The sequence below is a fragment of the Neoarius graeffei genome, chromosome 16, assembly GCF_027579695.1.
Source record: "Neoarius graeffei isolate fNeoGra1 chromosome 16, fNeoGra1.pri, whole genome shotgun sequence".
In the NCBI taxonomy this organism is placed as follows: Eukaryota; Metazoa; Chordata; class Actinopteri; order Siluriformes; family Ariidae; genus Neoarius; species Neoarius graeffei.
The window spans coordinates 63,601,710-63,618,126 of record NC_083584.1 but is presented as its reverse complement, the minus strand read 5'-3'; the positions used below and the strand labels follow the sequence as shown (position 1 = coordinate 63,618,126).

At 43.6% G+C, this 16,417-nt stretch overlaps 1 protein-coding gene across 1 annotated transcript; it reads left to right on the top strand.

The window, feature by feature from the left end:
• Positions 1–1,135: 1,135 nt before the first annotated feature.
• On the top strand, positions 1,136–15,242 carry efhd1 (EF-hand domain family, member D1). The gene is given in 6 exon segments (XM_060942210.1): positions 1,136–1,164; positions 1,166–1,242; positions 1,245–1,548; positions 4,993–5,140; positions 14,377–14,511; positions 14,642–15,242. Coding segments are annotated over 6 exon segments (828 nt in total). The 3' UTR covers positions 14,777–15,242.
• Positions 15,243–16,417: the final 1,175 nt, after the last annotated feature.

The following is a 16,417-nucleotide window of genomic DNA, read 5'->3' as shown; positions in this document are numbered from 1 at the left end:
ATTTTAAGGATTTAAGTAGGGGATTTAAAAGCATAGCCTAGGATTTCAAGCATATTTCAAGTTTAAAAGCAGTGCCAGCAAACCTAAGTGCAATCAATTCAAGTAATAGTTAAGAAATAAAGGGTTTACAAAACAAGTTGGAGAATTCATTTTAAGGATTCAAGTTTTACTATATTCCAAGGATTCAAGTAGCAGCCATAAGTGCAATCGATTCAAGTAATGAGTAAGTAATAACGGGTTTTTAAAAAGTGACGTGAACCATTTTTTCTTTTTCAAGTAACACGGTTAATAGAGTGCTTCGAGGTCAGCGCAAACCCAGCGGCGGCCATATTGGAAGTCAAAGCTCTCTGTGTCAGTGCATTGTTGTTGTTCAGTGAAGCAAAAAGGGGTGACAATGCCGAATACGTGTGTCATTGTTGGCTGTAGTAGCCGGGAGGAAAAGGGTGGCAAAAGCTTCTACAGACTCCCTAAAGTCGTGACTAACCAGGGAATTGCAGCACAGGAGAAAAGCGAGCGGAGTAGACGACAGTGGCTGGCTGCCATCAACCACTCAAAGCTGGAGCCTATCCCAGCTGACTACGGGCGAAAGGCAGGGTACACCCTGGACAAGTCACCAGGTCATCACAGGGCTGACACATAGACAACCATTCACGGTCAATTTAGAGTCACCAGTTAACCTAACCTGCATGTCTTTGGACTGTGGGGGAAACCGGAGCACCCGGAGGAAACCCACATGGACACGGGGAGAACATGCAAACTCCGCACAGAAAGGCCCTCGCCGGCCACGGGGCTCGAACCCAGGACCTTCTTGCTGTGACGCGACAGCGCTAACCACTACACTACTGTGCCGCCCAGTAAATAAGACATATATATATATATATATATATCTCTTATAAAAAGCATGACGTGTTGTTCTTTATTAAATTAAGTATTGTAACCGTTGACAAGTGTGTGCTGTCGTTAAAAAAAAAAAAAAGGTATAAAACACTTAATGGCATGATGCTATAGGTAACGTCCGGCCTGTCCTGGATTATTTTCCCATTCCAGCACACTCCCAACCTTGTCTGCGGGAAACTAGTGGAGCTGGCAACCCAGTTCTGCAGCCTGCAAGCATCCCGGTATAAACCGGCCTGTGATGCCGCGTGCAGCCCCGCCCCTCCTCGCTCTTCTCCAGGCACCGGAGCCTGGCCTCGTTACCGACAGCTGATCGCAGAGACAGCACCGCCGCAGATCACCGGACCCCGCGATGGCGTCAGAGGAGCTCGCGCGGAAACTGCAGCGCAGGCTGGATGCCACGGAGCGGCCCGGGAGCCCCGCGGAGAGCCCCGCCACGAGCCTCACCGAGCCGCGGCGCGAGACCGAGGACGCGGCCGCCGCCACTAACGGAGAGTCGTGCTCGTCCGAGCTCGCGCAGAAGCTCAGCCGCAGGCTGGAGATGGACGGAGGCGGCGCGAGGCCCAGACACGTGATGAAGGTGTTTAACCCCTACACCGAGTTCAAAGAGTTCACGCGCAGACAGATCAAACAGATGGAGGAGATGTTCAAGAGGTGAGCGCGCGCGCGCGTCCGGCCTCATTCTCACACATTCATGAATCACATTCCCTGAATGAAAGCGTGTGTGTGTGTGTGTGTGTGTGTGTGTGAGACAGAGAGGTCCGTCATCCTGAGATCTAAAATTAGAGAGATGTATAGAGTAAGAGAGACAGTAAAGAGGGGAGAGAGATCAACTGATAAAAGAAGAGAGAAATAGAACAACAGAGATAATGAGACACATACAAGAAGGGGAGAGAGAGAGATATAGAGAGAGATAAACAGATACAGACAGAGAGCATGAAGGACAGAAAGTGGTCAATGACTTTGCAGTGTTGTGTGTGTGTGTGTGAGAAAAGTGAGAGGTGTGACATCACATGCTAATGGAGCTAATTCAGTCTGCTGCACCACTCTGTCTGTCTGTCTGTCTGTCTGTCGGCCTCATTACAGCAGCACAAGGGGCCACTTTGCTGAAGTCCTGCATCCCCGCTGGCACTAACAATCTCAGCTTTGTGTATGTGTGTGTGAGAGATCATGATAAAGTAAAGTATACACTAGACCTGTGTGCTGGTTCTGGGATTCAGCAGGATGCAGTAACAGAGTTGTGGGCGTGGGCTGTTTTTACAGTCATGCAGAAGTAAACAACTTGGAATAAAGAGAGTTTACACAAAACCACCATGAGTCGTCCGTCTATTTTAGTTGTTTTTATCCTACATGTAGGTGTGGCCTGAGCTTCTGTGGGAGGGTGTGGGTGTAGGATTTTGAAAAAAAAAAAAAAAAAAACAGCTCCAAAATCGCACCCCGAGTATGGACTCTGAGTGTTTCCCTGTGGGGCTGAAAGACACAGAAGCCACGCCTCATTCAGTGGGACTGACAGAAAAAGAAAAGAAAATGGGCTAAGGGAGGAAAAAAGGGAAAAATTAAAAATTGAGTAATAAAGGACGGGAGAAGGGTGTATAAGATGACCCACTTCAGCCTGGCTCCACACTCGTTTAGCCGGAGAGGAAATCTGTGTCCTCGATCAAAGGAAACCAGGTCTCTCTCTCTCTCTCTCTCTCTCTCATACACACACACACACAGAGCTGAAGTATACATGAAGACCATCTCAGCATTCAGACCACAGTTATCTCTTTCTCATGAGCCATTACCACCCACACACACACACACACACAGAGTCCCTGATACCGCCTTGCTTTAGAGCGCATATGTTTCCATGGTCATTTTCGCCCTTGTGTACCATCATGTTTACGGAGACTGTGTGTGTGTGTGTGTGTGTGTGTGTGTGTGTGTGTGTGTGTGTGTTGTGCTGGAATGTGTTTGGCATGCAGTGGGTGTTGACATGCCAACTTCACCCTCCTTCTCCTCCCTTATTATTCTTTTCACCTCTCTCTTTCTCTCTTTCTCTCATTTCATTATGATGTGTGAATCCTGATTGGTCAGTTGAGGTATTTGGAGGTGTTATTGTTGTATTTGAGTAACATATTAATATTCTATAACAAGCTAGCACAGTTTAGTAATCTGCAAAGTTTTTCTATGGAATGAATGATTATCTTTGAGATTAGCAAGAATTTTTTTGTTTACAAAAACCACAGCAAAAAAAGCCAAAAGATTTCCTTTTTTTTTTGTTACTGGGGTGAGTGCAAGTGTGTGTGTGTGTGTGTGTGTGTGTGTGTGTGTGTGTGACCTAAGGCCAGTTCACTGCCCCAATCTTTGGTATCTAAAAATACCAGAGCACAATGAGAGAGAACACACACACACACACACACACATGCACGCACACATGCACGCACACACAGTCTGGTTGATGCTCTTTGGACTTCATGTTCCCCTGTGCCTGTGTGTGTGTGTGTGTGTGTGTGTGTGTGTGTGTGTGTGTGTGTGTTACATCATGATTTGATATGAGTGGGCAGGGTTTAATGGAGCATGACGTGATTGGATTGACTGGTTCTGTTTGACTGATAGATGGGTTGATAGGTGTAGCTCCTAATCTGTTGTCGCTTGTGGGTGTGGCTTGTTCAGTGTGTTTTTTATCCCCCACTGGCCGAAAGGCCCGAAGAGGGATTATGTTGTGGCAATTTCCGTCCGTCCATCCCAGGAAGGGTACTCGCCTTCTGAAATCAACTCCTCTCACCATTTTTGGAGGAATTTCACAAAACTTGGCAGGATTCTTTGTTAAATGTCGAATATTTCGAGTAATACGAATATTGTAATTTTGTTAAATTCGGTCGCGTTTTACCAGAGTTACAGCCCTTGATTAACAACCTTGTACTTTCACAATTTCATGAGTGTGTTTTCCTTCTGAAATCAACTCGTCTCACAATTTTTGGAGGAATTTCACCAAACTTGGTAAAAGGCATTGTTATATGTTGGTAGTACACATATTGTAATTTCGCTCAATTCGGTCACATTTTACCAGAGTTACGGCCCTTGATTAACAACCTTGTACTTTTACAATTTCATGAAGGTGTGCTTGCCTTCTGAAATCAACTCCTCTCACAATTTTTGGATGAATTTCTCGAAGCTTTGCAAAAGACCTTGTTATATGACGGTAATACACATATTGTGATTTAATTTTGTTTGTGATAATTTTACCAGAGTTTTGACCCTTGATTAAATAACTTGTACTTTGACAATTTCATGAGGGTGTACATTCTTCTGAAATCAACTCCTCTCACAATTTCTGGAGGAATTTCACCAAACTTGGTAAAAGGCTTTGTTATATGACAGTTATACGCATATTAAAATTTCGTTTAATTGGGGCGAATTTTCCCAGAGTTATGCCCTTGATTATTAACCAGCTTGTACTTTGGCAATTTCATCAAGGTATGGTTGCTTTCTGAAATCAACTTCCCTCACAATTTTTATCCCCCGCTGGCTGAAAGGCCCGAAGGGGGATTATGTCATGGTGAAGTCCGTCCGTCCGTCCATCCCGGGAAGGGTCCTCACCTTCTAAAATCAACTCCTCTCACCATTTTTGGAGGAATTTCACAAAACTTGGCAGGATTCTTCGTATATGTCGATAATACGCATTTTGCAATTTCGTTCAATTCAGTTACATTTTACCAGAGGTATGGCATACGGTAGTTGCCAGCGGGGGATATTGTGCTGTCAGAGCACTCTTGTTTTTGTAACACTACATGCTAGGCTTCAGCAAGCTAAATGTACAAGCTATGTACATTTGCCAAATGTACCAACGATCTCTGCTATGTCTTTCCAAGCTTTATTTTTCTTTGTAATGTTTCTATACACATTTAATGAGCGGTCGGACTGTATATAACGGGATAAGATGAAACCACAGCTATACGTTTTTCTTCCAGACTGTAAATGGAAACTGAGTGACCGTATAACCATAGCTACAGAACGTAGCTAACTTCACATTTTATTTCCGACATGGACATAAATTAGTATCTGGGCCTCCTCTTCCTGAAAGTCATATTATAGCTGTGTTTGTGTGTGTTATAGATTCGACTCGGGGAAGGACGGCTACATCGATCTGATGGAGCTGAAAATGATGATGGAAAAGCTGGGCGCTCCTCAGACTCACATTGGCCTGAAGAATATGATCCGTGAGGTGGATGAAGACTATGATGGCAAGCTCAGCTACCGAGAGGTGTGTGTGTGTGTTTGGTGTTATGATCAGCTATTGGAGAATATCTTTTGGTGCTTTCATAACCTTTTTTTTAGCCCATTCCTTGAGTCTGAATAAGAGTCAAATTGATACTTTTTGATTTGTTTTCTATTCATCTTGATTTAGATTAACAATGCATGTCATTAAATTAACCAAAAAGCACAAAAAAAAGTTTAGGTACAGTATGTGTGTGGGGTGTGTATAGTTGAAAGTCTTCGCGACATTTTATTCACTGACACATTGAAAAAAGCTAAAGAAGACTTTGCCAAATGGATGTAGAGAAATAAAAAATCTAAAAAAATTGCAAAAATTTGTCTGAACACAGAGCTGGTGCTAAATAAATAATTAGAAATTTATACAAATAACTACTTTAAAAAATTTTGTGTATCACATCCTGTAGAGTGCTACAGCTCTGTCCTTTGGCTCATCTACAAAACAAATGCTGCAGCCCAAAACACATGGCTTGTTCGGTTCACTTTCGGCTGTCGAGTCAATTCAGAGTTGAATCGGTTTCTCACTGCAAACGAATCATTTGAGTCGACTTGGAAAAGGTCTGAGACCACCTCGTTCAATTTTGTTTCATGCCTGAGTGTGATAGCTGTGTTCTCACCTGCCTAGAGAACCGCACCGATGGGGAGAACACACAAACGCTTTAAACACGTCTGTGTGTTTTGGTGAAAGCAAGAAATTTATACGGTGTTCCTTTTTGCCCTCAATGTAGCCGATGAACCTAGACATGTATGGGGTCTGAACTTCGCCATGTAGCGCTCAACTGAACATCTGAACAGTGTCTGTGCAGGAAATGTGGTCGTCACAAGGAGGTATAAAGTCCTACACACGCGCACACACACACACACACACAGAGGTGATAAGGGCAGCTGTGTGTGTGAAGCACAGTGGCTCTGTTGTGTGTCGGACACCACTCAGTTTCTCCAATGACTAAGGCATTCCATATGGATAAGATTACACACACAGACACAGAGTCTCTTTATCTGAGATCACCATGAAATCAGCATTCACAATTAAGCCATCTCAATTGACTCCGATTGTCTCTCGCTGTCTGTCTGATCACTTAAGGTCACCTGACTTGTTCTTGTTCTTATTTTTATTGATAAAATAAACATTTAGATTTTTAATAACACATGTAAGAAATGAAAACACTGTCTTTTGCTGTTATGGGAAACTAATAAAGTTTGGGTTGGTGTGACGGAGCAGAGTCACTGTTACTACCCTGAAGTCAATTATTTTCCGAAGTGATTTATTCCTCTTATACTATTCATCAAAAATTACAATTTTTAAAATGTATTAATATCTGTCATGTTGTACTTTTAACCTTTTAAAACGTTACCACAAAGTGCCAAGTCTTCCATCTTAAAGATTTTCCCATTGTCAGAAATGCAGGTGGTAGACAGCTGTAAGAGAAGAAAGGAGTTTAATAAGGCAAACTGGCAGACAAATCCAAATCTTTAGGCAAAAGGCAAGATGCAGGATGGATGTTGTTGTCCATGGAGGGTATATTTGAAGGCCGCTGTGAATTCTGGGAAATGGAGTCTTGAGTGTAAGCAGATGCAGCTGTGACAGACACCCCCCTCCAAAGAGCTCACTCTGAGAGCGACGTTTTTTCTTGTTCGGCCCTGGGGGTAGGTGCCTGGTTTATCAGGATGCTTGGTATGGAATTCTTGGCAAAGGTGTGGGTCTAAGATGTCCTTGCCCAGGACTCAGGAGCACTCCTCAGGGCTGTAGTCCTCCCACTCAACCAGGTACTCTAATTTACCTTCTTTGTGGAGAGAGTTGAAAATGCAGACATGATAAGATGGTTGACCATCAAGGGTAAGTGATGCAGGAGGTGTACTGGAGGGCATATGGGTGACTAGAGGACCTGGAATAGCATGTTTGAGACATTACACATGAAATGTGGACAAGCGTCCACTGTGTCTGGGCAGGTCAAACTTGTACGCAACACTGTTGATGCGTTGGGTGATTTTAAAGGGGCCGATGTACTTAGTACTGAGTTTCTTGCAGGTCTGTAGGTTCCTGATGTCCTTGGTAGACAGACATACTCGGTCACCTGGGTCTTAAAGATTCTCCCATTGTTAGAAATGCAGGTGGTAGATGGCTGTAAAAGAAGAAAGGAGTTTAATAAGGCAAACTGGCAGACAAATCCAAATCTTTAGGCAAAAGGCAAGATGCAGAATGGATGTTGCTGTCCAAGGAGGGCATATTTGAAGGCCGCTGTAAATTCTGGGAAATGGAGCCTTGAGTGCAAGCAGATAAAGCTGTGACAGGACCCCCCCCACCAAAAAAAAAAGAGCTCATTCTGGATAGCGACACTTTTTCTTGTTCGGCCCTGGGGGCAGGTGCCTGGTTTATCAAGATGCTTGGTATGGAATTCTTGGCAAAGGTGTGGGTCTAAGATGTCCTTGCCCAGGACTCAGGAGTGCTCCTCGGGGCCGTAGTCCTCCCACTCGACCAGGTACTCTAATTTACCTTCTTTATGGAGAGAGTTGAAAATGTCGTAGATGAGGTAAGATGGTTGACCATCAAGGGTAAGTGATGCAGGAGGTGTACTGGAGGGCACATGGATGGCTAGAGGACCTGGAATAGCATGTTTGAGACATTACACGCGAAATGTGGACAAGCGTCCACTGTGTCTGGGCAGGTCAAACTTGTACATAACACTGCTGATGCATTGGGTGATTTTAAAGGGGCTGATGTACTTAGTACTGAGTTTCTTGCAGGTCTGTGGGTTCCTGATATCCTTGGTAGACAGCCATACTCGGTCACTTGGGTTAAATTTGGGGGGGGGTCCCTTCTATGATGGCCAGTTAAGTGCTTATACCTTTGCACCACTTGCTCTACGTGGTGGCGGATACTCTCCCACACTTGCTGACTGTGCTTGAACCACTCGTCAACAGTGGGTACATCAGTGGGAATATCATCCCATGGGAAGAGGGGAGGTTGATAGCTGGGTACGTGTTGGAAGTAAGTACGTTGAGTGGTAGGGTGACGCAGAGAGTTCTGGGCATATTCAGCCCATGTTAAGAACTGTGTCCAGTCCCTGTGATTTTCAGCACAAAAGACCCTGAAAAAGCACCCAGTCTTTTCACCTGTTTCTTTGGCTGTAGGTTGTAACCGGATGTCAGGCTCAGTGACAATCTCTATTTGTCCATAAACTTGGACCAAAGTCCTGAGGTAAACTGGGAATCATGATAACTGACCATATCCTCAGGGATACCAAAGTATCGAAACACATGGGTGAAGATTCTTTCTGCAGTTTCAAATGCTGTTGGGAGGCCTGGTAGAGGGAGATGTCTTAACAAGTTGGAGAATCGGTTGATGATAAACATAATAATTGTTGCCTTGGGATTTGGGAAAATCTGTGATGAAGTCTATGGGAATATGGGACCAGAGACACTGAGATGTGGACAGTGGCACGAATTTGCCCACTGGAAGTGCCCGGGGCACTTTAGACAGTGCACAGCCTGAACATGAGGAGATGAAATGGTTGATGTCTGTTAACATGTTTGGCTACCAATATTTGGCAGATCCTCCAGGATTTCGCGATGTTGCGATTTGCAACTTCAACGCAAATTCAACCAATCCCCACGAATTCAGGGCGGTGTTGCAATTATATCCAATCACCACAACTTTCCCGCAAATTTGACCAATCGTTGGCGTTGTCTTGAGGTGACGTCGACAAACTACCTTCCGCCTTACTTCCAGTGTTGCCGGATTGGGCGGTTTCCTGCCTAATTGGGCGGTTTCAAGTGCATTTTGGCGGGTTTTGAACATATTTTGGGCTGGAAAACGTCAGCAGCACGGGTGATTGCTCTAAGACAACGAGGGAGGCTCAGCCTCCTCTAAAAATTCTGGATCTAAAATAGCAATGTTATAAGTTATAACATTGCTATTTCAGATCCAGAATCATCAAAATATATGTGCTCAACCCAACTACAGTGCGAAATCATCCCGTTATAACTTTCCCCAGTTCGCCTAATGTGTGCGTGAGTTTTTCCCCCTTGTGACAGCGCGATGCAGCCCAGCCTCAGTGGACTTCAATGGCATTTGGGAGCTATGCGCTTTTCAATCTCAAAATGCAAGACGATTATTGGACAAATACTGTGAAAACGCCCGCCTACGGAGTCTCACGGACTCCCAGCCTCAATAGACTTCAATGGCATTTGGGAGCTACAGTATGCGCTTTTCAATCTCAAAATGCAAGACGATTATTGGACAAATACTGCGAAAATGCCCGCCTACGGACTCCGAGCCTCACAGTGGGAGGGACATGGCAGTTTCCGCGAGGAGACTGGCGATTGGTGAAAGTGGCCGGATATTTTCTTTGATTGACAGCTCGTTTCAAATATAGACAGGCAGCGGTGAATTTCAGTTCAGTCCCATGCAGATTCGCAAGTGCTGTGGTGTATTGTAAGAGATCAGCTTACATTTCGATTTCATTCATTACATACTGTTTCTACCAGCTTTTTTAGTTTGTATATATTTTCATTGTAAATAAAGTGTAAAAATAGTGTTGTCAAGTTTGCTATCTTAGTTCCAGAAATTTCGTTTATTTGAGTGACTGAACTTGAACTTGAGGGGGCTAGTCAGCTAGCAAGAAAGCTGCGCACGGATGCCAAGCATTGCTGATTTAATTTTGGCGAAGCCATTTGCCAGTCTTCCTTTCGAGGAAAAAATTAAAATTAAAGAGCAGGGTAGACCAACGCCTCAAATTGATTTGGTGAAAAAGGTAGGGAATAATACTCGTTCCTTTCAGCTCTCCTGGTACGAGAAAGTGAATTGGCTAACAGCAAGTGACCCACATCAACAACAGTAAATAGGCTACTTTAGTAATATGTCATGGATGGACCAAAAATATAGAATCTATTTAAAATGTTTATGCTGAGTATATTATATTGGAATATATGTTTTTCTGGATATGAATTATATAAGCTACAATTTGGAAAACATTTTTAAACAAAAACACAGCCGAGGACATTTCACACTACAGACCTGGATTAAAAGTGAAGGGTTATCAAAATTGTCAATAAAACATTTCTCAGTCAAAATAAGTAAAATATAGGGAAAGTGTCACTGAATGAAATGTGTGGCACCCAGCTCTATGTTTGGCTCCCCAAGGTCAGTGCTTGTGCCTATTCCAGAACACTCTGCTGTTACTGCTGAGGTTCCTGACAAAGAGCTGCTTTCAATAATGATCAATTTTTAAACAACATGCCACATGCCACAATTTTAAAATATAAAATGTTAAAACATACCCCCCCCCCCAACACCACCATCATGTATATTGGACAGTAGGCTAATGGGCCAAAAGAACCTGTTATTTCACAGTTTGTGACGCTGCCAACAATCAGCCAGATCAGAGGCAAGAGTATGGGCAAAATTGATGTGTTTTTTCTTTTAAAATCTGGAAATATCGTAACCGACCAGCCTCCCCTGTTTGAAAGACTACCAGCCGCCACTGGTCAGCAGTATCTGGCAACACTGCTTACTTCCGTGTATACGTTCAAGAGAAGCAGCATGTGTGAGTCAGTGTTTATATAGGCTTAAATTCTGTTACTGAAAGTGTGTTGTGTTTACAGTGAAGGACTGTGTGCACTTTACATTACATTATTTTTTACTTAATACAAGAAATTAATGGATGCCAACATTTTTGCCAAAATGGTATTTTATTTTCCATTGTTTAGGCAGCTTTAGCATCATACTGTGAGATTCTGTTCAAAATTTTTTTTTTCTTCTATGAAGCCTGAGCCATTTATTTTATTAGTTTATAATTATTGTTTAATTTAGTCTTCAGGAGAGACTGCCTGCACACAGTACTAGTATTAATAGTGTTTTTTTTCTTACATGAAAGCTGAGGCATTTATATTATATTTTATGGTAACTTCATGTTGTGCTGTGAGGTTCTATGCACTTTAACTTTTGAACCAACAGGTGCATTTGGATAAGTAAAGCCTATTTTTCTGCATTTTTGTAGTCCTGGTAATCTTTTATACTGGTAAAGATGTTTGTAGGACCATTTCTCAGTGTCTTTGTTTTTTTAATCAATAATAACTTAATATTTAACATATCACTCAATTTTAATCACAAAAAGAGAAAATCGCAACAATTTCTCGCAACTTTCAGTTCTTCCCGGAATGTAATTGCAACAAAAACCTAAAAAACACCACAACTTTCATTGCAATTTTTTGGAAAAACCCCTGCAACATCAGACATTTTAGCCCGCAACAATCACAAAAATGGCCCGCGGAATCCTGGGGGGACTGATTTGGTTTTCAGTAGTTGGTATGTGCCTTGGCTGCCAGGATGCCCAGTGGCAGGAATAGTTTGTGCGCAGGTGATCAGCCGGTACTAGAGGTGTGGTGGGACATAGTTACAGTTGATGGGGCAGTTGGCAGGAACAAGATATGGCAAAGTTTGAGAAAGTTCTCAGTCTATCTCCCAAGTGAGGGTGTTCACAATGCAGGCTGGATGGATAATGGATTCTGGATCCTGAAAGGGGGCTGTGGATGGGTAGATATGGGAAAAAAGAGTCAGCTTTTGTGTTCTTAGAGCCAGGTCTGTATAGGCTATGGTGGACTGGAACCTTGTGAAAAAGGGAGCCTAGCGGGTTTGACATGGATTCAGTCTCTTGGTAGATTTGAGATACTCCAGATTTTTTGTGATTGTGAACATGTTAAAAGGATAGGCTGGCTCATTGGGTGAGGGCTTGGTGTAGTTGAGGCTCTCTCGGTCATTGTTGATGCTTTGGAGCATCCTTGACGAGAGGGACAACTTGACACACGATTACCCACAAGAGAAGCAAAGTCTGTGCCTTCATTCGTGTTCGGAAAGGGATAACTTGGTGCTCGAGATCTTCATGGGCTCTGGGTTCTCTGTGACATGTGGATGGAGCAGTGACAGTTGACAGTTGATTTCTGAGCAGATTGTTGAGTCGAATGGACATCAGTGAGTGAGTCCAGAGAGGCTTGATCATCCCGACAGGCTAGTTTGGTCAGAATTTCAGGATTGAGACCTTGGCGAAATGCAGCTTTTAGGGCTGTCTCATTCCAGCCACTTCCCGACTGTTAGCAGGGAAGTGAAGGCCTCTGTGGATGCTGGGAAATGGAGTCTTGAGTGGAAGCAGGTGCAAACCTGACACCCATGTATTAGAAAAGCTAGTTAGAGCTTTACCTCTGACACTGGAGACTCCTTCCATAAATGCTACAGAAAAATTCGCCAGTACACATTTTTTCTTTTGGGTAAACAACAACAAATTGATTTATCACTAGGCTGAGGTTATGTGGACCATTCAGCCATACAAGTCCTTGTTCAAGTTAAGCCTCACTCACAACCCGCCGTACGTGCTGCTACGGGCAGTCTACGGTAAAAAAATTGGCAAAACCGTGCTTGAGACTTGCACGACACTTGCGCGTGTTCAGCGCCGTAGAAGGTCGCAGACTGCCCGTGGAGACTTTTGGTCCTGCACATGCAAATTCTACGGGTCTTGTGACAAATCAAGAACGCGTACACTACGTACGGGACCCGTACTCCTTTTGTACTCCTGAACCAAGTCAGCAGCGCGGCTAGTAGGGGCTTTTTGCGATGACAGTAAAACTCATGAGTGACGCACAGTCATTGTATGAGTGACGTGCCTCAGAAATACTACATAAGTATTCCACACTTACTATTTATGCGGCGCACAAGACAGAAGTACATCTCACTTTCTACCCCTATGTGTGGTGTGCACGCAGCGCATGTGACCTGCATGCAGCGCACGTGACCTGCACGTGACACGAGGGGCAAGACTCTGGGTATACAGTATATATTGGGGAGGAACCAAGGAACCGATCATGTAGCGTGTAGCATTGTAGAAGGGAAGAAGACCACCTCATTTGCTGTTTTTATTTGAATATATGTTTAATTTACCATGCAAACGTCAAATAATAAAACATGAGTATAAGGGAATAATGCATTTTATTACACTGTAAAAAAATCCCAACTAAATAGCCCAACAGTTTGAGCACTGAAACACACTTTGACTCCGAGCTGCTGTCCTGCTCCTGCTCCTGCTGAGTGGTGGGACGGGGTGTCGGGATGTCCTTGTCCTCATCACTGAGCATGGCACAATGGCCTGACAGCGATGATGGGATTGCAATGTCCTCACTTCTGGGCGTCGTTACCTGAAACATACATGAAAATCAGCATATATAATATTAATGACATAAGCATATAGATACTGAAATGAATGTTTAAAGCATGTGTATTTACCTGTGAAAATCCCTCTGGCGGGGTGCTGTGCCTTCTGCCGGCTTGAAGGCAAACTTCTCCCTGTCTGTGCAGGGCTCGCCGGTGCTGCTACCATCCTCATCAAATTCTTCCTCCTCCCCGTCTGCTGTTTCAGGCTGGGTTACTTCACTTTTGCTCGCTTCTTCTTGGGTCCCATTTCCTAAACTTTAAACTGAAATTTTTTACATTTTCCCCACAAAATACCCAGTGTTCTTCAGCCGACAGACCGATGCAGAATGCTGCAGATACGCTGGTTTTATACCCACTCCTGGCTTGCGTCACACGCAAGTTATGAGTGATTGTAACATGTTAATCACATGCATCACACACGCTTCACAAGTGCGGCCCGAACTTGGAGCGCAGAAAACTGGTAAAATGCAAGTCTCACACACTCCACACTCACTGAACACACACTGATCACGTGCGTCAGATATACGCTTTCTACGGGCTAACGGCGCAATTTTCCCCATGCCTTGAGGATGTCGGGTGTGCAACCTGTACCGGACAAGTACTTCGCCCGTACTCCTCCCCCAAACTTTACCCCGGGTTCACCGCAACCCTGCGGCACGGCTGCGAGCTACCAAACCCTGTGACCCGTGCGTGTCCAAAACACTTACGGCGGGTTGTGAGTGAGGCTTTACTTCCATACAACCTTTGTGTTGGCATGGATATTAAGCAGAACATCCACTAGAGGGCAACTTGGAATCAAAAGATTCTGAAAACTACAAACGTGGCGATGGTGGAGGAGGTCGTAATAATTTACCTGTTAATGAAGAGTCAAAAGCAGAGGCAACGTTGTAGATGGTATAAGCATCATGTAGATGTTTAAAACATTTTGGGAAGGAAATTGTCATAGAGCCTATATAAAAATAACCAGATCAACAAAAGAAATATCTTTCTCTTTCTCTCTCTCTGTCTCTCTCTCTCTCCCCCAGTTCCTTCTGATCTTTAGGAGAGCTGCGGCAGGGGAGCTGCAGGATGATGACCCTTTGATGGCACTGGCTCGTCTCTCAGAGATCAATGTGTCCAACGAAGGCGTGAAGGGAGCATGCGAATTTTTTGAGGCGAAGGTGTGTGTGTGTGTGTGTCTCCATCTAATGGCAGTAAAGTGAAAGCTTAGCTTTTGGAAATGTCTGTGTGTGTGTAATGTGTAATATAGGCGTTATACACAGTATATGTCATGTGAAGTGTGTGTTACAGGCTCAGGTGCTCTCAGTACGCAGCAAGTTTGAAGCAGAACTCCGGGAGGAGAAAGAAGAGAAGCAGAGGATGGAGGAGGAGAGGAAACAACGACGGGCCGCCTTCAAAGAGCTGCAATCTGCATTCTGTTCATGAACACACACACACACACTCACACACAGTGTACCTCCTACTGATGAATACAGAAGCACAGCTGTAAAGCCTCACAGTAACTGTAGCTAAAGTAGCTCTCTCTCTCACACACACACACACACACACACACACACACACACACACACACACACACACACAGCTTTAACCGTGTGAGCTTCCTATTTTATTCTGACTAGCTCTATTTTTGAAATGTTTAATATAAGAGAGTAATTTTAGTAAATAACAATATTAATGAATAATAAATATATATAGACAGGTGTAATGTATGAATATTTAAAGTGGGCCGCGTGATGAGTGACTTCATGACATCAGGTTTAGAAATGAAGGGAAATATGTGGACACTATGATTTTTTTAAGTTGTTTGTAGTTTTATCCTTTGTTTTAAACTCATGACCATCTTTCTTATTGTAATTTAATTTTTTAAGTCTTAATTTTAATATTTTTTTTTACATTAGCATATGCGTTGTATTCCATTAATAATAAAATCTAAATTAAATGAGTGAACAATTCAGAATGTATTAAACACTCAAGTGTGGTTTGCCCCATAAGAAGGGCTTTATTGTAATTACAGTGCACAAGCACAATAACCAATTCACAAACCCCCATTAAAGGTGCGATAAGCATTTCTTGCTAATGCGAATAATGTAGAAAGGATCGAAAATAGTTAAAGTAGTTTAATCTGTCTTACGCTTTCGAATGTTTGTTTGGATTTTAACTGGGCTCATGTTATAGACGCTCCTAACGCTTTTAACATCCGCATAAATCGTGGCATGTTCATAGAGTTGTAATATGACTTCCAAGCATTTGAAAATCTGATTGTACTTGAAAGTGATGATATGACAGTCTTTGCTAATGGTTCATAACTATAATTAGCATTATCAACCACTATTTTGGGGGGGGGTGAAAATGAGAGAGAGAGTAAATATAGCACCTTACCTTTGGCCTTATTGGCTTTCCATAATACCACTCACCTAAATAGCATTTAGCTGAGTTATATCATATTTTAAAACTCACTTATTCATATTTTTTAGACGTAACTCAGTGGGCGGAGCTTTGTGTGTGCGTGGAAATATGGAAATCCTACCTCATGCACCTTTGAGTCCTTGTAATGGTAAGTCCCTTTCCGGCCACAAGGTGGCAGTAGTGACCCATGTCTCATCTCATTATCTGTAGCCGCTTTATCCTGTTCTACAGGGTCGCAGGCAAGCTGGATCCTACCCCGGCTGACTACAGGCGAAAGGCGGGGTACACCCTGGACAAGTCGCCAGGTCATCACAGGGCTGACACATAGACACAGACAACCATTCACACTCACATTCACACCTACGCTCAATTTAGAGCCACCAGTTAACCTAACCTGCATGTCTTTGGACTGTGGGGGAAACCGGAGCACCCGGAGGAAACCCACGCGGTCACGGGGAGAACATGCAAACTCTGCACAGAAAGGCCCTCACCGGCCACGGGGCTCGAACCCGGACCTTCTTGCTGTGAGGCGGCAGTGCTAACCACTACACCACTGTGCCGCCCTTAATATTAATAATTAACATTAATTATTAAACAGTCCACCAAACTAACATAGAGTCAACCAAGCTAACTATGTAGTGTAGGACTGATTTGTATTTA